Source organism: Gopherus flavomarginatus, chromosome 3, assembly GCF_025201925.1.
Source record: "Gopherus flavomarginatus isolate rGopFla2 chromosome 3, rGopFla2.mat.asm, whole genome shotgun sequence".
Lineage (NCBI taxonomy): Eukaryota > Metazoa > Chordata > Testudines > Testudinidae > Gopherus > Gopherus flavomarginatus.
In genome coordinates, this window is record NC_066619.1 from 187,057,287 (window position 1) to 187,080,075 (window position 22,789).

At 45.1% G+C, this 22,789-nt stretch overlaps 1 protein-coding gene and 1 long non-coding RNA gene across 6 annotated transcripts in view; one reads left to right on the plus strand and one right to left on the minus strand.

The window, feature by feature from the left end:
- HSPA4L (heat shock protein family A (Hsp70) member 4 like) overlaps nucleotides 1–22,789 on the plus strand; it is a 653,707-nt gene that overhangs the window by 578,284 nt on the left and 52,634 nt on the right. For 3 of the 5 annotated variants that reach the window (XM_050946328.1, XM_050946329.1, XM_050946327.1), the window contains exons 2-3: nucleotides 20,879–20,936; nucleotides 22,540–22,680. In XM_050946328.1, the coding sequence (XP_050802285.1) occupies nucleotides 22,582–22,680 (99 nt within the window). In that variant the 5' untranslated portion in view covers nucleotides 20,879–20,936; nucleotides 22,540–22,581. Of the gene's footprint in view, nucleotides 1–12,928; nucleotides 13,189–20,878; nucleotides 20,937–22,539; nucleotides 22,681–22,789 lie in introns of those variants that run through there. The other 2 variants (XM_050946324.1, XM_050946326.1) reach the window with 2 other exon arrangements.
- On the minus strand, nucleotides 1,648–3,357 carry LOC127047877 (uncharacterized). Its single transcript, XR_007773505.1, has 2 exons — nucleotides 3,194–3,357; nucleotides 1,648–2,599 (listed from the first exon to the last, which is right to left on the minus strand). It is a non-coding gene; the product is annotated as an uncharacterized LOC127047877 (long non-coding RNA).

The window sequence follows — 22,789 nt, forward strand, 5'->3', positions numbered from 1 at the left end:
CTGAATATGATAGGACAGGGAGCCCACAAAGCCTGCCAGGGCTAGTTGAAGGGCATCCGGGAAGGCAAGGGCTGATTCGGTCTTTGGGTAGCGCTTCTTTACCCGTGAGAAAAGAATCTTAACACATTTCATTAGTGCCTGGCAGTGTTTTGCAGATCTCATAGTTGCTTGGGCACATTCAAGCCCCACCCCCCTTTCCTTGGTTATTAGCCAAGTCTTAGCTGTGAGCAGTGTCCTTGAATGGAGACAGTGTCTTATCTACAGTCTCCTAGCTACTTTTTTCTGTTCAGTTAACTCATTCTGTTCTTTTTTTTTTTTCTTCTCCCTTTTTGGCTTCCTTTAACCTGCAAAGGAAACTTTCACTCTTCACTTATACACCTTTTCCCAACAACGAACACGTAAACATTGCCATTATACAGTACATTAGTCTTATTATTTAATATATGTCACACATACTCTTTTACTAAAATAACCTTATTACAGAACTTTGGAGCAACGAGCTAGAACAAGCACACCCACTTTGAGGAGTTCATTCAATTCAACCTCTAGTCCAATAGCCTTCCACCATCCCCAGCCCTCTGGCTAGAAATTTGAGGTAGCCAGAAAGATCCCATGTACAATATGGGGAGTGGGTTAACTGTTCATGTCTTTGCTTTCAAAGACCGTTGGCATGCAAATTATAACAACAATTTCTTTAATTAACAATTTGGCCAATGAAGCTTCTTTTTCTTACTTAAGCAAATGCATTAGACTTTAGTGTATCACATTCTCCTGATTTATCCAAACACCTTGTATTCCAAAGTTGAATAAAACAAGTATCTGCATTTAACCCTTCTATTCAATTTTAACTAGACTATCCTATAAAAATATTAAACACAACAATTTTGGCCACGAGACAAACACCACAAGACAGGACATAGAACACAAAACATAATTCCTGTTGTGCCAGTAAATGCACGATACGTTGAATGCTGTTCAGCTGGCATCAGTTTTCTCTGATTATCTGAAAGACAAAAAAACAGAGGTCTACCCACCCCTTCTGGGCAGACAATCATCGCTTGAAATATACAAATACCCTTGTTGACTTCAGGCAAAAACAGAGGAATTACCCCATATTTCCATATATTTGTTTCATAAGCAGCCCAGGTTTTCAATTACATAACACTGTATACATTCTTCAGCTAATTTAACTAAATTGTTCATAGCCAAACCAAATAATAGCAATCCAATAATTTCTTTGCCCAAATTTATTTACAAACATTCCGCAGACACCAAGAGCCCTTTTCTTTAGCATTTTTACAAAGTTCAACTGCTGTTTCCTCCAGCAACTACAGAGTTAACTTCTCACTCTCCCTTAAATCACTTGCTCGTCTCCCAACAGACACTTTTATCAACTTAAATCACCATGCCAAGTAAGTCCTGGGTATTTGAAATCCCCATGCTTACACTTACTGACTCCTTCCTTCCACTACACCCGTAAAGTTTTCCAACCTGCTTTCCAATCTCTCTCTCTGTTGCCTGCCTGCCTGGGCCCGATCCTGCTTTTCTTGCTGAACCGTCCCTTCCATGGGCACCAACTTGTTCCACTACCAGTTTAGCTAGGAGGGTGGGCTTCTTAACTAGCCCCCACCCCTCCTGGTCTTTTCCCTTAAACCTTCTTACTCACAAGACTACCCGAGTCCTCCTTCATGAGGCTTGCCACCTGGACAAAAATCCAAACCCCTTTAGAGAGTTTACCTAGAGTCCACCCATCCGTCTGCTGACACTTAAACAGAAAAAAGAAATTACACAGAGCGCAGAGGGAATTACAGTCTAAGTCAGACTTTCCCACTTCTATACACTGTCCGCTACAGGGGACGGGACAGAAGGATCTCAATTCAACCTCAGAGCTTCCTCGCACTCATGGCTTCCACTCCAAGGAATTACGAACGAGAGGTTCAGTTCCGCCCACACTCCCAACGCCCAAATGTATACAGAGCAGAAAAACAACAGTAACCGGTTAAACAGAACAGAACCAAAACCAAATAGCATTTTCTTATCCTATTAAGGCATACTTTTACTCATGCAATTCTCAACATATAGCACCAACAGTACCAAGCAAAGCAAACACAAAATAACAAGGGTAAAACAAATAGATGGTGTAAATTCTGCAGTGCTCCCCCTTTCTTAATTGCTCACCAAACTGTGACAAATTTCTGTTACCAATCTATCCCTCGTGTCAGGTGATCAGGCTGACACTACAGGATCGCTGGGGGAAGATAAAGAAAACACACCATATGACTGAATTTTAAAGCTTCAGTAATAAAATAATAAAACAACAATGGAGAGTGTTGGGAACGCTCCCACATCACTCAGGAAAATATTAATGCCCCAAGCCCGAAGCTCCTTTTATACTTACACAGGTACGTCCCGACTGGCCACTTCTGTGTATAATGTTCAGAGGAGGGGGAGAGGTGGAAGGGAGATTATCCTGTATACAGCTCGTCCAGAATTTCCAACATGCTTCTGCTCTTGGGAGGGCTGTTCTCTTACACCCTGGAATCTCCTGCGGCGTCTCTTTCAGAGATTCCAGTCCAGGTCGGCTGCCTGTGGCAGCCGACTCCAGGGTCACAAAGGCACACTGTTGGGTCTTACTGGACAGTTAAGCTTTGCAAACGTAATTTCAGTTCTGTAACTTGTATTTCCTTTTGCTCCGCCTCTGTCTATATTTTTTCCTTCACAGCCAGCTGGGGCCGAAAGCAGCCTGTACTGCGCTCGGAGCCGGAGGGGGCAAAAGGGGGAGGGCGACGACAGCAAGGACTCAGAGGGGGCTAGACTAGGGGGTGTCGCCCTGAGTGCAGGACTTGGGGTGTCAACCTCCGTGACATATGAGGGAGGTGGGGTAGGGGTGGGAGAGGCAAGCGGGGGCGCCTCCTTTCGCAAACGCCCGATTGCCTCTGCACAATGTTGCCACAGCAAGATGTGTCGGATGGGCGCTCGAGGCTCCCTTAGGAGCCGTTCGCCCACATTTTGCCAGTCAGAAACCTCGAGAGTTCCTTTCTCGGGGGTACCAAGGGCATTTAACCTCTATCACATGGAGCAATTCCTCCACATGTCGCTGTGATGCTGTCGTGCGACCGGTTACCTTGAGTACTTGAACCAGCTCTGTCGTATGAGCCTTCTGTTGCACGGACAAATCCCCCCCCATACTCACGAGGGAGTGCGCGACTACGCACTGAGGTGCACCACGGCTTGGCCAGCCGGTGGGTACGGAGGGCTGGTATCACGTCGGGGTCACCAGATGCGGGAAGGAACCAGACACAGACAGCTTGTTTGCTCAGGAAGGCGCCCCGTCAGCCGGCGTGGCAGCCCTTTTATTCTTTCTAGTTACATTGTCAGCATGAATCAGCATAAATCACAGCCTTGTTTACTTGTTTCTTACTGGCGGAGGATCTTCCTTATCTCCCTGCTTCTCACCCGCTGCTTGCAAGCGTGACGTGCTATGTTTTTCATTCTACTCAGGCATGTAGTGCTGTACTTGCCTGGTCTTAAGATCAGGGGGGGGTAACGGGGGGTTGCAGGGATTAACTATCTGGTGGTTTGCCAGCCAGGATCAATCCCTACACACATGGGAGTGAGACAGGCCATGGGTGAGACCCAGACAGGAAGGGAAACCCATGTGGGAGCTGAGCAGGCTACAGTGGGCACCCAAACCCTTCAGGAGTGAGGTTGGTTGCTCCTCACACTGGAGAACCTGTGGTGGGAAAGGTATGTCCTGCTAGCCCAGCTGAGGGAGAAACTAGGCAGGTAGAACCTCCCCCACCCCCGGGTGGGAGCTCTTAAGGGGGAGGGTGTGTAGTGGGGTGGTCACCCTGTTCCAGCCCTGAAGGGGTTAAAAGCAGGCCTGCAGAGGGCTAGGGTGGGGGAAAGCTAGGCTGACTGGGGGAAGCAGCCACAGATGGGGCCATGCCCCAATCAGGCCACAGCTGGTCCTAAAGAGGGCTGAGGGCCAGAGACTAGGACACTTTCTCTCTTTCAGAGAGAAGAGGACCTGGCTGCCTGGGAAGCTGAGGAGGGCACCAAGGCTGGAGCAGGGCTGCGGAAGAGCAGAGGGAGCTGGGGATCTCCAGCCTAGCAAAGCTGCAGGCCAAGCTAAGGGCCCACAAGAGAGTACTAGGGCTGCAGAGGAACAGCCCAGATATAGGCAGAGGCTGCTGGTCCAACCCCCCCTTGCCAATGATGAGTGGTTTATAGACTGCAGTCTGCCCCAGAAAGCAGCAGCTAGACAATGATTGAGAGTAGCCACTGAGGCAAGGTGGGAATAGGAGGTTGGGAGTTCCCTAGGGAGGGGAGACCCAGAGAGAGGGGGTACTGCAGTGGGGAGAATCCCTGAGCAAAGGGCACCAGGGTCTGGGAGGGACACAGAGTGCCAGCAGCAGGTGAGCCACCAGCCTGCAAAAGGTGCTCTGGGCTGGAAAAAGCTAATTCCCAAGACAACTAGCAGGAGGTGCTGTGCTGGTGAGTCTTTGCCCTGCCACAGGGACGATTGACTAAGCCAGCCCCGATTACAGAATGGGCCCCACCTGAGAGAAATTAGGTGATTCCAGGTTTAACTATTGAATTGGCCCAGTTGAGGATGGGCTGGAGGAAAGAGAATGCAGGGAGTCAAAAGGTGCCTTCAGGATCTCAAGTGAGCAGGGAAGTACCCTGAATAGCCAGGGAACAGATTGGGAGACCTAGAAGGGAAGTAAAGAGGTGAGGAAGGAAATAGTGCAGGGAAAACTGCAATATGAATAGAGGATTTGACTTAGCTGTGCAGTACAGACCCTGGGCTCTAACCCAGCACTGAGGTTGAGACTGGATTCCCCTACCAGCCCCAAGGAAGTGGTGTACAAGGGCAGCTGAGTCCAGCGAGGTGGGCTGAAGGCTGAATGTGATCTTGCTGAAGAAGAGCTGTGGAGAAGGTGGAAGTTTTTTTATTTCTGTTAAGATCGCTTTGAACTTTAGCCCATTCCTTCCAGGGTCATCTATCCAAACTAAAGACTGTACACTGGCTGGAGGGATGAGTTATCTGAAAGAAACCACCACAGCCCCAGAGTGACTGTTGACAAGGGCTGCTACCCACAAGGACACTGATGTCATGTCTGGCCATGAGGAAGTGCATAGTGGTGAGTATACCATAACAATGTTTTTTTCCTTACATTACTTTAACTGCAGCATGTCTGAAACTATATCTTTGTAGTTTTCCTTGTCCGTGCTCTCTTTTCCTACACCTTATTGCATGCACTGTATCTCAGCCCAAGTCTACATCCAGCTCCTCCTTCCTTCAAAGGCAGTCTCACTGATGATAGCACCTTTGGCAAACAGTAAATGAATGACTGTCCTTGGCCACTCTTATATTAAATGAAAACATGTGCTGCCAGACCCCTATCTGCAGAAGGGATTCTTTCCGCAGCAAATTAACATGAAGTGGTTTACTTTGTCCATATTGGACACAAGGTTAAGGGAGTGGGGGAATCACTCTAGATTGCACTTGCTTTTGAGATCTTTACTTCCATTTGAGATCTTTACTTCCATATTTCATAATTCCTTTGGAAGAAATGTCATACAAAATGAAATCAAAGATTTCTTACAACTTCTTTTGGATGGGATAAGTATTGCTGGTAAGTCATTGAACTAATTGTGCTGCTAAGATTTGAATTTACTTAGCTCCTGGCCTTGACCAAATTGGGTTGTGTGTTTGTGTGGGGTTTTTTGTTGTGGGTTTTGTTCTACATAGATTGTGCTTCCTTGGAACAATAAATTAAATTCTAAACTAGAAAAGGCACATTCTGTGCATTAAGGGCTGGCTTCCCCTCTCTTACTTTCACTGAGCAGTACTCTTATTCCATGAGTTGTTCCCCTGATTTCCATGGGAAACTTTACTAATAAGATACTAAACGGTGAGTGCTGTAGCAGAATTGATGCCTTGTTGCTGCATTTTCAAGAGCTCAGTTCCCATTTGGGTGCTCTAGTGAAGTGGCCAGACTTTCAAAAGTGCTCCATACCTGCCAGCTCCTACCATTCTAGCCTTTTGAAAATCTGACGCTAAGTGTTTGTCAGTGCCCTAATTGCATTCTTCAAAGGCAGAAGGAATGTGTAGGTAGAGTAGTTCTGCTACATTGTAGCTCAGGATAATAGAAGACTTGATGCTGCAGTTCAGCTAATCAAAATGATTGTAGTCACTTGCTGAACTACGTTTCCCAAGATTATTTCAACCTAAGATCAGAACTCTTCCTCTTTTCAGAGCTTGGCATTTATACCTGGGAAGTCTTGCTAGAGGGAGTTAAATAGCATAGTGTGGAGACCATCCAACCAGATACACATGTATGTCTAAATGACTGTTTCATTAGCCCCTATTTAGCTCCTATTTAGCTACTCCCTCCAAAAACTGTGTAAATTAAATTTCCTTGTAATGATATGCTCTCTCGTACTCCTTTTTCAACAGCTCGCTACCTGTCTGAGGTCATGACCTGCATGGTTCAGGACTGCTTGTGTTTGTCACTCTCAAGATGCTAAGTATCAAGATGTTGGACAGCCAAAAAGTAGGGGTGGGGTTGGGTGAAGCAGAACATATCCATGCAAACATCAGTTCATTTGTATACATGCATGTACCTATTCCATACACATACAGGAACCTGAGATCACCTGACTCATTTGCTCACTGGCATAGCAAGCGGTGATTCCCCAAACAAGAAAATAAACCCAAATAAAGGATCACATCCCTTCAGTCTAATTCACAAAATAGAAGACTAGGTGGGTAATTGTGCAGCTGGAGCTGTGTCCAGCTGCTGCAGAGTATGTATCTACCTAGCCATGAATAAAACAACCATCACAGTAGTACTTTAAAAAAATAATTGTTAGCCACCTATATAAATTGTTCATTGGTGTATAGAAAATAAGCCCTATGGTATGTATTGTGTATTTATGGAATGGGACACATTTTGAAGTTTGCCCCATTGTCCTCTATTGGGGGCAGGCCTTCAAGGATGTTCCAGCATTTTATTTTGTAAAATATGAGCTCTTCCTGATCTCCATCAGAGGGATGCTCCACAGGTGAGGGCTCTCAGCTCCCGAGGAAAGTTATAACTTGAGCAGTGAGTGTGGTGTGTTTTTTTTTTTTTTGTTTGTTTGTTTTTTGTTCCCCCCCACCCCCAATCCCTGTCAGCCATATTCCTTGTGTGGATTGGTATGTTCTTGAAGGGTTGCACAGAGCCCCTGATCTAGCCAGGGCCAGCTTTAGGCACCACAGAATCCAATTTGAAGGAGCTGCCACTGAAGTCCCGCCACTGTCTGCGGCGACAGCTCAATTCCTGCCATGGAGGAAGGACTTGCCACTGAAGACAGTAGCAACGATTGAGCAGCTGCCGCCAACCGTGCTGGGGCTTTGGCAGTAGTTCAATCGGCTGCCTGTGCCTCTGGCAGCATTTTGACAGAGGGTCCTTCCTCCGCAGCAGTGATTGAGCTGCTGCCGAAGACAGTGGCGGGACTTCAGCGGCAGCTCCTTCAGGACATTGCGGGGCCCTCTTAGGGGCGTGGGGCCTGATTCCAGGGAATCAGCTGAATCACCTTAAAGCTGGACCTGGATCTTGCTCACATTATTGGGGCTTTATAGATTAAGGATAGGACCTCAAAGCAAATCCTGCACTCAGAAGACACTGCAGTGTATTGAACATGGTATAATAAGCTGTAGCTATGGTGATGCTGTCAGGAGTTGTTCCAGCATGCTGGACCAGTTGAAGCTTCATCTAGATTGGGCTAAGTGAAGAGAAGTAGAGTAGAAGGTAAAGGCTTGTATTTCTGCAGCCAGGGCTTCATCTGGGTTGGGCAGGGGAGTTGTTTCCCTCTTCTGTTGTTCATACCTGGAAGTATAAAACAAAACTTTCTTTACCAATTATTTTCCTCTCAACTTGTTGTAGGGAGTTAAGACAACTCACTTTGATGGTGTCCCTTCTTGGCATTCAAATATTTTATTAATAAAAGTGGATATTATTGTTGCTGACCTTCCGGGAAGGACTAATGGACAGGCAGTAGATACTGAAGAGGTTCAGCCAATATTTCAAAGCCAGTAAATAAATTGCCTATCTGCTTTAGAAGTAGGTTTTAGTTTCCTGTTTGTGTGCTAGCTAACAAGTCTTTTAGGCCAAACCTTGGCATTTGCATAAAGTCTTATGCAAATCCAGAAACTACATGTAACTGACCACTTTGCCATGCAAATAAATCTGCCTACAAATGTTGAGAGGGCCTTTAAGGAGGTCTGTTAAACATTTGGCCCTGAGAGTCATACAAGAAAGGTTGAAATGTAAAAGTTGTTCCATTTATTTGTAGAAGAGTGCTTCTTTAATGTCCATGTCCAGCATATATACATGTCTTTATGATATTAAAGGACTGGGTGAATCTGCTTTAAATGGCAAAATCTGTTGGAAAGGGATGGTGTCCTTAGCCTGTTTGCCTGAAGCTGGGAATGGGTGATAGGGTGGATCATGTGGTGATTCCCTATTCTGTTCATTCCCTCTGAAGCACCTGGCATTTGCCACTTTTGGAAGACAGAGCACTGGGCTAGATGGATCTTTAGTCTGACCCAGAATGGCCATTCTTATGTTGAATAAGTTTCATAAAGATGTGTTCAGCTATTGAGGCTCTAATCGTCCCAGAAGAAATGTAACATTTTCATAGACTCTCATTGTACCAGTACCCAACTCTGGCCGCAAGGGTTTCACTACATAGTTTACCTCCTTCAGCTGCTTGATGACCTTAAAGGGCCCATCCCAGGCAGCCTGTAGTTTGCATTTGTTCTCATTCTCATGAGAAAGATCACCTGGTCCCTGGTATCATAGGAGTGGGCACATTCTCAGCGTTTGTACCAGACCTTTTGCTTCCCTTGGGCCCTGGCCAAATTCTCCCCAGCCAAGTTCATGAGCCCAGCAAGCTTTTCCCATAAAGTCGGTACATATTCCACCTCTGATTTTTCCATCGGGGGAGGCTCCATTCAGCCACTTGCTGGTGTATTTCCCCTATCAGCATGACTAGTTCCAGATAGGTCATCCCCCTGGGTCTTCTGTGCCCTCTGGAACCTTTTCCTGTATGCCTTAGGGGTCAGCTCAAACTTGCGCAGCAGGGCTTGTTTGAACACTTCATAGTCCCCTGCTTCCATCTCATCCATCTAGTTGAACATCTCTATGGTCTTGGGACTCAGTAAAGGGGTGAGATGCCAAAGCCTGTCTGCAGAGTCAACCTGATGCACATTGCAGGCCTTCTCAAAGGCAGCAAGAAAGACATCTGTATCATCCCCTTCCTTAAACTGAGGCAGCACTTTAATATCAGAGTTCCCTGTGGGCTTAGCCACTCTGGGCCCACTGTAGGGGTCTCTCTGCTTCTCAGCTCCACCATCACCAGTTCATGCTGCCACTGTCTCTCACGGTCCTCCAGCTCTTTCAGTTTCAGTCCCATTTCCAACTGTCTCAGCTCCACCAATGGGGAACTCAGTCAGGAAGATCCCGTGCTGATTGGGTAGGTGGATCCTGGGGTTGCCTGGCTGCTTTCAGCCCCTCTCACATTCCCAGTTGGGTCAGTGGCTTGGAGGAACCCTGGTGCTGCTTGGCTGCCCAGGGCCCCTCTCATGGCCCCAGCTGGCTCAGGAACTGGCTCCTTAGGTGGGATATAAAGCAGAGGAAGATGGGTGGGGGAGGAGGATAATCAAATCACTGATTGGGACACAATTGTTTCTATTTATTTGGAGGTTTTCTAGTAGAACAAACTTGCACATGGTAGTGTCACACTGAAACATCACATTGTGTCAAAATATCATAATGGTTTTTTATGTCAGAAGGAGGTTACATTTTTCAGGACCTGAAAGATATTTATGGACTTTACCATCCTATAAATAAAATTTGCAGGATTTGGAATTGCCTTGCACAACTGAAATAATCTCAGAAAAAACATAAAAGGGTACCCATTATATGGATATGTAGTCTCCCACTCCCTATACAGAAAAGGAAAATAAAGAAGGAGGTAACAATCTGGGCATGGCTTCTAGACTGCAAATAGTTTTCCATAATTGTCAGGCACGTTGACCAAAATGTGGCGTTATATGACTAAGTTTAATGATCAAGTAAAGTTAGTGGCCAAACATGATATGATCTGATAGCACAGATATCAACATCACTAAAATGGAGTGAATTGTTTGAAGTCTGAATAAAATGGACAACTAAACAAATATTTATGGAAATGAGGATTCCTGCAGACAGCATTAGGGCACATTAGTGGATATATGTATCTATACAGTGATGATTATACACATGATGGGCTTCTATATGATGCTAGCGGAAGTGGTCGTTTGTGCAACATATGAACCAATGCATATGAATTTTAAATTGGTTGCAGCTGCTGACGGCATGGTGCTATCTCTCTAAGAGCTAAATTGGGCTTCCCTGCTTTTCTTTCACAAACAGATTAACTGAAGACAGTGAGTCACTTATATGAGTAAGGTGAGTGGGAATTAGGCCCTGATTCAGCAAAGCATTTACAGACATGCTTAAGTGTGTTTCTCAATCAGAGAGAGCTACAGCCCGATGCACCCTATCGTGAAATGTGCTGAGATTCCTAAAGTCTCTTTGGCTGGAGATGAGAATGCTCTGCTCTGAATCTTACAGGAGATGCTCAGTACCTTATGTGCCCAAACCTGTAACTTCTCTGTGCTCACGGGTAAAGTAGGGACTAAATACTTACCTATTGTACTTTGCAAAGATGTTGTGAATCTAAACCGAATTGACATTGGATAAACACTTTGAAATCTTCAGATGAAAGGTGGCTATGTAGTACGAACCTATATATTAATCATAATTAATGATGACAATCACATTAATCATACTTAATTATTCATCTAATAGTAATTATACTGGATTGTTATATAAATTATGTTATGTTGCAATAAATTAACAAAGCATTATATTTAATTGTTTTATGCTCTAGCCTACATATTTATTAACATAAATTCTGCAACCGTGGCATATAAACAACCCCTGTTCCCCCACAGTCAGTTGGAAGATCATGGGCATAAAATTAGACATAACAGAATAGCATAGTCTAGCATGTATATAAGATAATGTTAATTAATGCATGAGCTAATCGCAAGTGTTCAAGAATCATGAGTCAAATAAAAAGAAAATCATGAGATTTTAAAAAAGGAATAAATGTTGGGTTCTTTTCATTTGCTGCCTAGAGTTTAAACTTTTATGATGTCATATTTTCAATCTCTCCTCTGCAAACATGGGGACTAACAATGTACTGAAAAACCAAAGAGAGTTGAGCACCTCCCATAATCATAGATTCATAGACTTAAGGTCAGAAGGGACTATTATGGTCATCCAGTCTGACACCCCTCCCCACCCCCGCACAATGCAGGCCAAAGAATCTCACCACCCACTCCTGTAACAAACCCCTAAGCTATGTCTGAGTTATTGAAGTCCTCAAATGGTGGTTTAAAGACCTCAAGGTGCAGAGAATCCTCCAGCAAGTGACCTGTTTCCCATGCTGCAGAGGAAGGCGAAAAATCTCCAGAGCCTCTGCCAATCTTCCCTGGAGGAAAATTCCTTCCTGACCCCAAATATGGTGATCAGCTAAACCGTGAGCATGTGGGCAAGACTCACCAGTCAGCACTCAGGAAAAAAATTCTCTGTAGTAACTCAGATCCCACCCCATCTCACATCCCATTGGGCATATTTACCTGCTAATAATCAAAGAATTCATTGCCAAAATTAGGCTATCCTATCATACCATCCTCTCTGTAAACTTATCAAGCTTAGGCTTGACGCCAAATCTATCTTTTGCCCCCACTATTCCCCTTGGAAGGCTGTTCCAGAACTTCACTCCTCTAAAGGTTAGAAACCTTCATCTAATTTCAAGTCTGAACTTCCTAGTGTCCAGTTTATATCCATTTGTTCTTGTGTCCACATTGGTACTAAGCTTAAATAATTCCTCTCCCTCCCTGATATTTATCCCTCTGATATATTTATAAAGAGCAATCATGTCTCCCCTCAGCCTTCTTTTGGTTAGGCTAAACAAGCCAAGCTCTTTCAGTCTCCTTTCATAAGACAGATTTTCCATTCCTCGGCTCATCCTAGTAGCCCTTCACATGACTTCAGGAGCTGGAGCTTTAATATAGCACCATAGAGCACCCCTTCCCAGTAAAGTGTTAACAGCTGGCAATGTTGTGTTTTATGCTATGATGATTAAGGCTATGATTTAGTCAAGGGTATTTTTGGTAAAAGTCATGGACAGGTCACAGGCAATAAAAATTCAGGGCCATGACCTGTCCATGACTTATACTCTAAATACCCCTAAATAAATGGGGGGAGGGGGCATTGTTGCAAGGGACACTCTGGGAGGTCACTGCTGCAGAGGGAGCCATGGTGGGTGTGCTACTGGGGACAGGCACTATGTAGGGGGGGTTGTGCTCCAGGGGGCTGGGCCTAGGGGCAACAGCTATCTGGGGCTACCACAGAAGCAGCAGAAGTTACAGAGGTCGTGGAAAATCACGGATCCATGCCAGCACCCTATCTGTGACCCACTAATACACCGTCCGATTTTAATTTAATTATGCAAGGGGAGCAGTCCAGCTATACGCTAAAGAAGAGCCCATCGTTAACTGCAATTCCCTTGCAGAACAGCCCCTTTATTTTGGGTGCTGGCCCTTTAAGCGGGTGGGCGGAGGGACGGCGCGGCTAGACGCGCAGGGCGGTAGGGCAGCAGCAGTACTTCTGTGTGGCCACACGATGTCGCCCTTATACAAACGCTCCCTCCTCCTCTTTCCAGATCTTTCTCGAACTCATGTCGGCCGGAGCCGCCTCAGCCCGAGTCTGTCCGGAAAGTGCCGAAGGTCCGTCGGGGGCTCGCGCAGTCACCACCGGAAAGCGCAGCGCGCTTGCGCAGAGGAGAGTAACTGCCGGTTGGTGGCTGCTGCTCCGCAGTGGGGAGCGCGACGGGCAGGGACTGGAGCCGGTGTCGGCAGCCGAGACCGCTGCAGCGACAGGCCCGCGGGGAGCGGAAGGCACCGGGCGCAGTCATGTCTGTGGTCGGCATCGACTTGGGCTTCCTCAACTGCTACGTCGCAGTGGCGCGGAGCGGCGGCATCGAGACCATCGCCAATGAGTACAGCGACCGCTGCACCCCGTGAGTACCGGCCCCATCCCCCCGTGCGTACCGGGCCCCGCACGCCGTCCCCTCGGGCGTACCGGTCCCCACCCGCTCTCGCCCCCCCCCCCGCCGTGCGTACCGGGCCCCTCTCGTGGGTACCGGCGCCCTCCCACCTGCTCAGTGCTCGCCCGCCGAGGACAGGGCGCGTCAGCGTGGCCTCGGAGCGGGCTCCGACAGTCGCTTTGAGAAGCCCCAGCGCGCAGATCCCCGTTCGTTGCCGTGCCGGCCAGAGCCTCTCTTGCCCCCGGGCCTGGAACGGGTCGCTCTCAGCCCCTCGTGGCCGGGGGGAGCGAGGCGGGGAGTGGCAGCGGCTGCCGGGTGCTTGTGTCCGTGCCCGGGATCTGCTGGAGCAGCGCGGTATCAATGGCAAGATTAGGTCCTGCTCATTCATCCGCTTCTCTTCATACTCCCGGTCGCCGCCTCCTCTTGCTCCATTCTCCTCTGCGCTCCTTTCCCTGTCTCCCACCTCTGTGACAGGCTAGCTGGTGAAGGGTTGGGGTGGGGGTTCTGGTCGAGTGATATTTCTTGGTTGTCATCTCTGGTCCCGGGAGGTGGTAGGAACCCGTTTTATAGACTGTTGAAGGAGGCCTTTTCTGAGACCCAGTGGGATTTCTCTGCCCTCTGATACCTCGGTATTTGGTCTCTGAAGATCTCATTTAAACAGATGAGTTTACGCGCAATTCACATTGCAGTGGTTTGCCGTGTTCAGAAGCTATTCCCCTAAGAACAGATGATGGAATGAGTATGAGGGACTAGAGGATATGGAAGAGGAGGTTGTCTGGAGGAGGATAAAAGAGGGTGATATGAGGAGTCTTTCCTCCCTCTCCCCCCCCCCCATCTTGTTGCTACTTGTTCTACTGCTTCCTCTCCTGGCTATGAAATATTGAGGTTTCTAGCAAGGGGGGATGGACTATGTTTGTGATGATTGGACATGCAAGAGTAGGTGGAGATTTGCCTCCTCTGTTTCTGTGGTATATACTGAAGACTTTAAGTAAGCTTCAGCTGTGTGTAATGTTCTACTAGAAACCAGGAATTCATGTAAAAGGCTCATAAACTGTACTTCTTGAATAGTGCATGCTCATTTGTGTTTTAAAAAAAAAAAAATTCCAGACCCCATAAATAGCAACTAAAGTAACTCCTCCCAGACAAGTCTGTTTTGAGTATAGTATTTTACTATTTCATCTCTTGAGAATAAAAGTGTTTAACTTTGCCCAGTATTTATTTATATGCAAAAAAGCTATTTAGTCTATTTAAAAAAAAAAGTCAAGTACTGAAACACGCTGGTTAATGTGTCTAAGACGTTAATGATGAAGATGCTTTGCTTTAAATACCACAATGTATTATCTGATGATACCACTAATACCAATAATATGTTTCCAAAAATTTTAGTAAGGAACTAGTTGGGTTTTTTTGTTTTTGTTGTGAGCATCAAAATTTTGAAACCTATTTTGAAACTTGTGCCAGAGACCATTCTTAATAGGCAACACTGTCTTGAGACTACTCCAGAGAATCCCCAAATATCAAGTATATTCAGGTCCATCTATTTTAGAATACCACTTCTGCTTAACATCTCTTTTTGAAGTGCGTTCTCTGCAGATGCACTTCAGACATTTCACTGTATTTAGTTTAGTCTTTTAGTATATCAGGCAGAATAGTATACAAAATTTAGCTATTTTCAAACTGACAAAAGCAAGTTGACATAACTAGAGGAAACATACCATGTGCTTTGATACTTGAGTGCAGCAGGATGCTTTATAAAAATCATTAAACAGCTGCTCTTTTTGTCTAGGTATTGAAGGACTTGTGGTATTTATCTTGACTTTTCAAGTCTGAGATTCAGCCCTAATACAATCTAATGAGGATTTAGGAAGATAATTAATTTTTTGTCTACTTTTTTGAGATAGTGTGAATTATTGTACTGGACAGAAATGTCAAGCTATTTTTACTTTGCATAGGAGCACTAAGTCTTATCAAGCCAATATGGCCTTGTTTAGACTTGGATTTAGAAAGGTGTATCTAATTTAGTAAGGCCCAGGTGAGCTCCAAGAATCTCTGTAAATGTCTATGTTTTGCCTAGATCAGGATTTAAAGGCATGGAGTTAATAGGTTAGATAACACATGCAAACAAAATATGTTCTTTAGGTATGTCTGCACATTCCCAACTAACTTGAGGTAGTTAACAGCGTCATAAATTAGCCTGAACCTCCCCAAATATTTGTTCCAAGACACAGGTGTTTGTGGTCTACCCTAGGAACTAGCTAACCCATGGTAAAGTCTTGTGGAAACAAGGCAGTGTAGACTTGTAGAATGCATTTAGTTAGCACACCGCTAGCTAGCAATGCATTTTTGAATCTTGGTGCTTTAATTAGTAACTATTCTCAAATTTTTACTCTGTAACTGAGAGAAATCTTGATTGTTAGCATTCCGCAGGGATCTAAATAAAGTTATTACTGAATCCTTAAAGTTTCAATATATGTACAACAGACACAAGGTTTGAAAAATGTGCTTCCCAGTAGTGAGATGGTTGTCGTGGAATCATAGAATATTACGGTTGGAAGAGACCTCAGGAGGTCCTCTAATCCAGGGGTTCTCAAACCGAGGGTTGGGACCCCTCGGGATCACAAGGTTATTACTAGAGATCGCAAGCTGTCAGCCTCCATCCCAAACCCCGCTTTGCCTCCAGCATTTATAATGGTGTTTATGTTTTTAATTTATGGTGGGGGTCGCACTCAGAGGCTTGCTGTGTGAAAGGGGTCATCAGTACAAAAGTTTGAGAACCACTGCTTTAGTCCAATCCCCTGCTCAAAGAAAGACCAACACCAATTAAATCATCCCAGCCAGGGCTTTGTCAAGCCAGGCCTTAAAAACCTCTAAGGATGGAGATTCCACCACCTTCCTAAGTAACCCATTCTAATGCTTCACCACCCTCCTAGTGAAATAGTGTTTCTTAATACCCAACCTAGACCTCTCTCCCTGCAACTTGAGACCATTGCTCCTTGTTCTGTCATCTGCCACCACTGAGAACAGTCAAGCTCCATCCTTTTTGGAACCCCTCTTCAGGTAGTTGAAGGCTGCTATCAAATCCCCCCCCTTTTCTTCCGCAGACTAAATAACCCCAGTTCCCTCAGCCTCTCCTCATAAGTCATGTGTCCCAGTTCCCTAATAACTTTCATTGCCCTCCACTGGACTCTCTCCAAGTTATCCACATTCTTTCTGTAGTGGGGAACCCAAAACTGGACGTAGTACTCCAGATGTGGCTTCACCAGTGCTGAATAGAGGGGAATAATCACTTCCCTGAGTCTGCTGGCACTGCTCCTACTAATACAGCCCAATATGCCCATTGGTTTCTTGGCAACAAGGGCACACTACTGACTCGTATCCAGCTTCTTGTCCACTGTAATCCCCAGGTCCTTTTCTGCAGAACTGCCGCTTAGCCAGTCGGTCCTCAGCCTGTAGTGGTGCATGTGATTCTTCCTTCGCAAGTGCAGGACTCGGCACCTGTACTTGTTGAACCTCATCAGATTTCTTTTGGCCCAATCCTCCAATTTGTCTGGGTCACTCTGGACCCTATCCCTACCCTCCAGCACTGTGATTTAATCATGAGTATTTTTAGTAAAAATCATGGACAGGTCACAGGCGAAAACCAAAAAATCACAGCTCCATGACCTGTCCGTGATTTTTACTAAAAACATTCATGATTGAATCTTGGGGAGGGGAGCCTGCTGCAGGGGAGGAACCCATGGGGGCCTGCTGGATCCTTCTCAGCAGTGCTGCTGTCAAGCCAGTTTTCCCCCATTTTGTATTTGTGCATTTGGGGTTTTCTTCCCTACGTGTAGCACCTTACATTTGTCTTTTGAATTTTATTTTGTTGTCTGTAACTGAGTTCTTCAATTTATCAAAATCCCTCTGAATTTTAGCTGTATCCTCCCCAAGTATTGGCAACCCCCTCTCCCCAGCTTTGTCTCATTTTCAAATTTGATCAGTACACTCTCTATACTTTAAGCTCGGGGGCTTGTCCAACTCTGCCAGGCCAGCACTCCTGCTGGGGTGCAGGGGCTTGCCTGCTCTGCCTGGTTCTCCTGCCAGGGCGTGGGGGCTTGCCCTGCTCCACCTGGCAGGGGAGCGGGACTGGGGCACAGGGGCTTTCCCCGCTCTGGCACTCCAGCCAGGTAGCGGGGGTTAGTGGCTTGGAAGCTGCTGTGCCCTGAGCTTGCTCCCCTGCAGGAGGGCTGGGTGAGCAGAGGGGTCAAGACCCCAACCCCGCTCCGCGGCTGGAGCGCCAGACCTGGGCAATCCTCCGTGTGCCAGGCGGGCAGTATGGGGCAAGCGCTGGGGTAGGAGCAGGGCCGGGACTGGTGTGCAGGCTGGGCCTGGATGTGAGGTGGGTGGGTAACAGCCCGTCCGTGGCTACGCATATCTGTTGCATATCCCTCACTCATCAGTAGGGGAACGTGTTCCAATTCACGTCAGTCCCAATCCACTTATCCGTCGTTTACAACTTATAGTACACTATTGCAAACAACGGATACGTGGCTCAGGATCAGCCTGAATTGGAAAATGTTTTCCTATTGATAAGTGACGAATATGTGAAACAGGTAAGGGGGAGACGTTTACTGGGGACTCCCTGTACCTACATCCCAGTTATTAATAAAGGGAACATGTTTTGTTTGCTTTTTTGACACTCTTCCTCTCCCCTGCTAAGGGAGACTTATTGTACCCTAGCCCCAACACTTTGGGGGAGACTTGCCATGATCTGACTCCTTCAGACAACATGGGGATACCTCGCACGTTGCCAGAATAGCTTCTGACTTGACACTTCAAGTCCCATATAGCAGCCTATTAATTAATGCTGCCTCTGTGGAAAAAGGGAATTTTCTAGAAGTTATGGCATGTCAATATCATTGACCAGTCATAACTAACCTGTGAAATGAAGTGCCTTTTAAGTAGTCTACACACATCTTAAGTCATCCTTGTGTTAGATTATCTTTTGTCATACTTAATATATATTTTAGACATAGTTCTTTATTATTGTTAGGGTATATTGAACAGCATAAAATCAGCTTGAATGGAGGATATATTGGGTGCTTTTTCAAAAAGATTAACTACTTCTGATGTATAAACAATGAAAAATAGTGCTGTACGCAGAATGTACTCGTAAGATTTTGTCTGGGCTTAAGTATTGCATACTTTGATACGGTCTCATATCAGAGAGTGCTGGATATAGTCACCAAATGACAGTTCTCCACTGTGGGAGAGAGTCTAGAGGGGCTTGGAGGGAAACTATAGTATTGACACTCATGCACATTAAAGGATTGGATTGAAACTCTGAAACCTGGGTATTCATAGTTTTCAAAGGTCAGCAAGGACTATCGTGATCATCTAGTCTGATCTCCTATATAACACAAGCCATAGAACTTCCCCAAAAGAACTCTTAGAGCAGCAAGCTTATCTTTTAAAAAAACATTCAATCTTGATTTAAGAGTTGTCAGTGATAAGGAATTTAACCATTGAAATAATATACCAAGAGGTGTAATAATTACCCTCACTGTTAAAAATGTACACTTTAATTTCAGGTTGAATTTGATTAGCTCCAGCTTCTAGCCATTGGATCTTTCTCTGTTAGTTTCTCTGATGAGCCTGTTAGTAAATATTTTTCCCCATATAGATACTTATAGACAAGGGGTGGGCAACCTTTTTGGCCTGAGGGCCACATCTGGGTATGGAAATTGTATGGCAGGCCATGAATGCTCACAAAATTGGGGGTTGGGGTACAGGAGGGGGTGAGATCTTGGCTGGGGGTGCAGGCTGTGGGTTGGAGCCAGGGATGAGGGGTTTGGCGTGCAGGAGGGGGCTGCTGGCTAGAGGTGGAGCAGAGGGGTTTGGAGTACGGGAGGGGGCTCCAGGCTGAGGCAGGGGGTTGGGCTGTGTGGGAGGGGGATGTGGGTTGGGGCTGAGGGGTTTGAAGTGTGCGAGGGGGCTCTGGGCTGGGGCAGGATCTTGGGGTGTGGGTTCCAGGGTGGAGCCAGAAATGAGAAGTTGAGTGTGTGGGAGGGGCTCTGGGCTGGAACCAAAGGGTTCGGAGGGTGGGAGGGGGATCATGGCTGGGGTTGGGGTGCCAGGGGAGGTCAGGTGTGCAGGCTCCAGGCAGTGCTTACTTCAAGCAGCTCCTGGAGGCAGCAGCATGTCCCTTCTCCAGCTCTCATGTGGAAGCATGGCCAGGTGGCTCTGCGCACTGCCCCTGTCTGCAGGCTCCACCCCTGCTGCAGTTTCCAGCCAATGGGAGCCACTGGGGGCGGCACTTGGGGTGGGGGCAGAGTACAGAGCCCCCTTACTGCCCCTATGTGTAGGAGCCAGAGGGGCAACATACCGCTGCTTCTGGGAGCCGCGGAGGACCATGGCATGCTCGGAGTGGGGCAAGCCCCCAGTCCCACTCCCTGGCAGGAGCTCAAGGGCTAGATTAAAAGGTCGGATGGGCCAGATGTGGCCCGCGGGCTGTAGTTTGCTCCAGTCCTGTTACAGATTGTAATCAGGTCATCCCTTAACCTTCTTTTTGTTAAGCTAAATAGATTGAGTTGCAGTCAGGCATGTTTTCTAATCCTTTAATCATTCTGGTGGCTCTTCTCTGAACCCTCTCCAAATTATTCTGAATTGTGGGCACCAGAACTGGACTCAGTATTTCAGCAACAGTTGCACCAGAGCCAAATACAGAGTGAAAATAACCTCTCTACTACTTGAGATTCCCCTGTTTATTCATCTCAGGATCACATTTGATATGTGTGTGTATATATGTATCTATCAATAGCTATATAATCTACATTCACTTCCCCTCTAAACCAGGTAATTTTTAAACTACCATGGTCGCCTTCGTCAATTGAGATTGTGACATTTTGAGCTTCTAGAAAGGATTATTTATTGATTTCCAATTACCATTCACATTTTTCTGATTAAAAATTCTGCCCCAGCTGATTTCTCATAATTGTTTTCAATTTTGTGAAATTGGTCCTATTAAAGCAGCAGATATATATTATTGGTGTGGACTTCATTCTGCTTGCACGGTATGTATGTGATCAAGTCATGAACATTGTAACTAAGCTACCAATAAGTTCTTTGATCAGATCCGCTTTGTCTGTTAGAACAAAGTCCAATAAAGATTTCCTGTGACTTGGCTGCAACATTTTTTGAGTTAAAATAGTCTCATCTCTAATGTCTAGAAATTCTAGTGATGTATTAGTACTGTTGCTGGCCTGCTGGCTGACCTTGGGCAAACTCCATACCTCAGTTTCCCTGCCTGCAAAATGGGGATGCTGATATTTGCCTGCTTTGCAAAACAGTTTGAGATCTACTGATGAAAAGCGCTATAAGATCTAGCTTTCTAATAAAATGCACATTAAAATATGGGCTGGAACAGACAACATTTTATTACTGCTGCATGAAGCCTTTAGGTGTTGGGCATCAACTACCAGCACACTTACAACTGAAGGAAGGGAAATAATTTCGGGCAATAGAAAACGTTAATGTGACTTTTAAAGAATTCTACAAAGTAATTTAAGGAGCAGTTGATGGTCTTTTAAAAGTAATTTTAGGGTTTACTCTGGGAAAAAAAGTGTACTTTTCCCGACATTGTTTTCTGTCAAAGCTGAATATTTGTCTTTCTGTTGTTGTTTAGAGCTTGTATATCTCTAGGATCCAAAACCCGGGCCATAGGAAATGCAGCAAAAAGCCAGGTAAATGAATCTAAACATATTACTTTACAGGAATTTAAGCGATCTTTAAATTACTCATCTGCTGAATTGTGAGGGAAGTGTAAGAGTGAAGAAATCTGATACATTGTTTCATGTTTTAATTTAAAATATATGCTTAAAATTTCCTTGCTTTTGTTACCATTATTACTAAATCATTAGGCTGTACTCCCCTCTGTTAAAACTAATTGAAATATTGCCTCTGGTTAATTCTTGATTTTTTTTTTTCTTTTTTTCTTTTTAGAGGAAAGACAGGGAGAAATGTAGGACTTGGTCTACTCACCAGTGAAGAATAAGAAACTTTCCTTATTGGGGGGAGAAGAATGAGTATAGGCTCAAGTCTTCAATTTCTGAAGTGTTAGCATTTATTAAGAAAAACTTGTGGCCCTTATAGTTTGAAAATGAAAATGGAAGGAATGCTGTCTTTCTGAATTTATAGACACAACATAAATGTCTGTGCTGCTGCTTGTAGCTTTCCCAGACAGTATAGTGAAATTCAGACTCGCCAGTTTCAGTACCTCTGTTCAGAACTCTGGACAGCAGTAAAACTTGTGATCTTTGTAACTTCACTTGCTTGGGAAAACTAAGAACAGGAGCAAAGGCTGGGACTGAAGATAATCACTAGGAGGAATTCCTAAAAAATGGAGATTGAATAGCAAAGACTGCTTGCAGCAGAATCTAGGGAGTGGAAATAATAACAGAGGATATCCCTTACCCTTTACATGCTCATGTCAGGAAGTTGTGGAGTAGTAGGGAAAGAACTCCCCATGTCTCTTCCCAGAAGGTGGGTAGTTAAATTTCAGATACTCTTATACCTATTAACCAAAAGAATGGAGCCCTCAGGCATGTTCCAGGGGCAGGTGGACCCTCATTTTCAGCAGCCATGCACAGCTCATCCGTACACAGCTACTGGACATTGCTGGAGATGGGGGCCTTTGTTTCACAGTGGCTTCCAACTGTTAAGCTTTATTCTCAGGCTAGTAAATACAAGGTACACTTTCAAAGCCTGGAGTACAGTTGTAATTGGCTTAAAAATTCTGTATTAATTAAAACAAAATGAGCAAGTTCTTTTGCTGTATGATGGGTCAAAAAAGTCAGGCTTTAAAATCTGTGTTCTTAAATCACTGTCCTGCAATATTGAGAGAACAGATAAATGGAAAGCTCATACTGAATTGGGATCTGAATTAAGCATTACTAGACATTTAATTACAATATTTTAATAACATTGTTAAGATAGTTGTATGTAGTTCAGTCATTGCACTGGTACATAATTAATCACTGTACAAATTGGGTATAATAGGAAGTTCCTTTTAAGATAAGGAAGGGGAAAACTAGTGAAATGAATACTGATTTAGACACAAAGTGGGTTTGAGTGTATTAATTGGTCTCATAAATAAAATGACATGCTTAATAACAGTTGTATTCAGTGGGAAGTGAGGAAAAGGATACATTGCTCAAATGCTGGAAGTTCGTGTTCATAGCAGGCCACTAGTTCCTGTTTTGAACTTTAAGCCATACCAAGATAAATAAAGCCATAATTTCAGAGTTTCTGATATGCCTCTCATAGCAGTGCATTTATCTTCCACAGATTGTCACAAATGTAAAGAATACATTACATGGCTTCAAAAAAATGCATGGAAGAGCATTTGATGATCCTTACGTACAAGGTGAAAGAGTCAAACTTCCCTATGAGCTTCAAAAGATGCCAAATGGGAGTGTAGCGCTGAAGGTAAGTTTTGCAGTTTCCATGCATACCTAATGCTGTCATAATCTGCATCATTATTTTGACAAGCAAATAGAGATTCTGCTTGGCTGTAATGTACTTCTCAAATGAAATT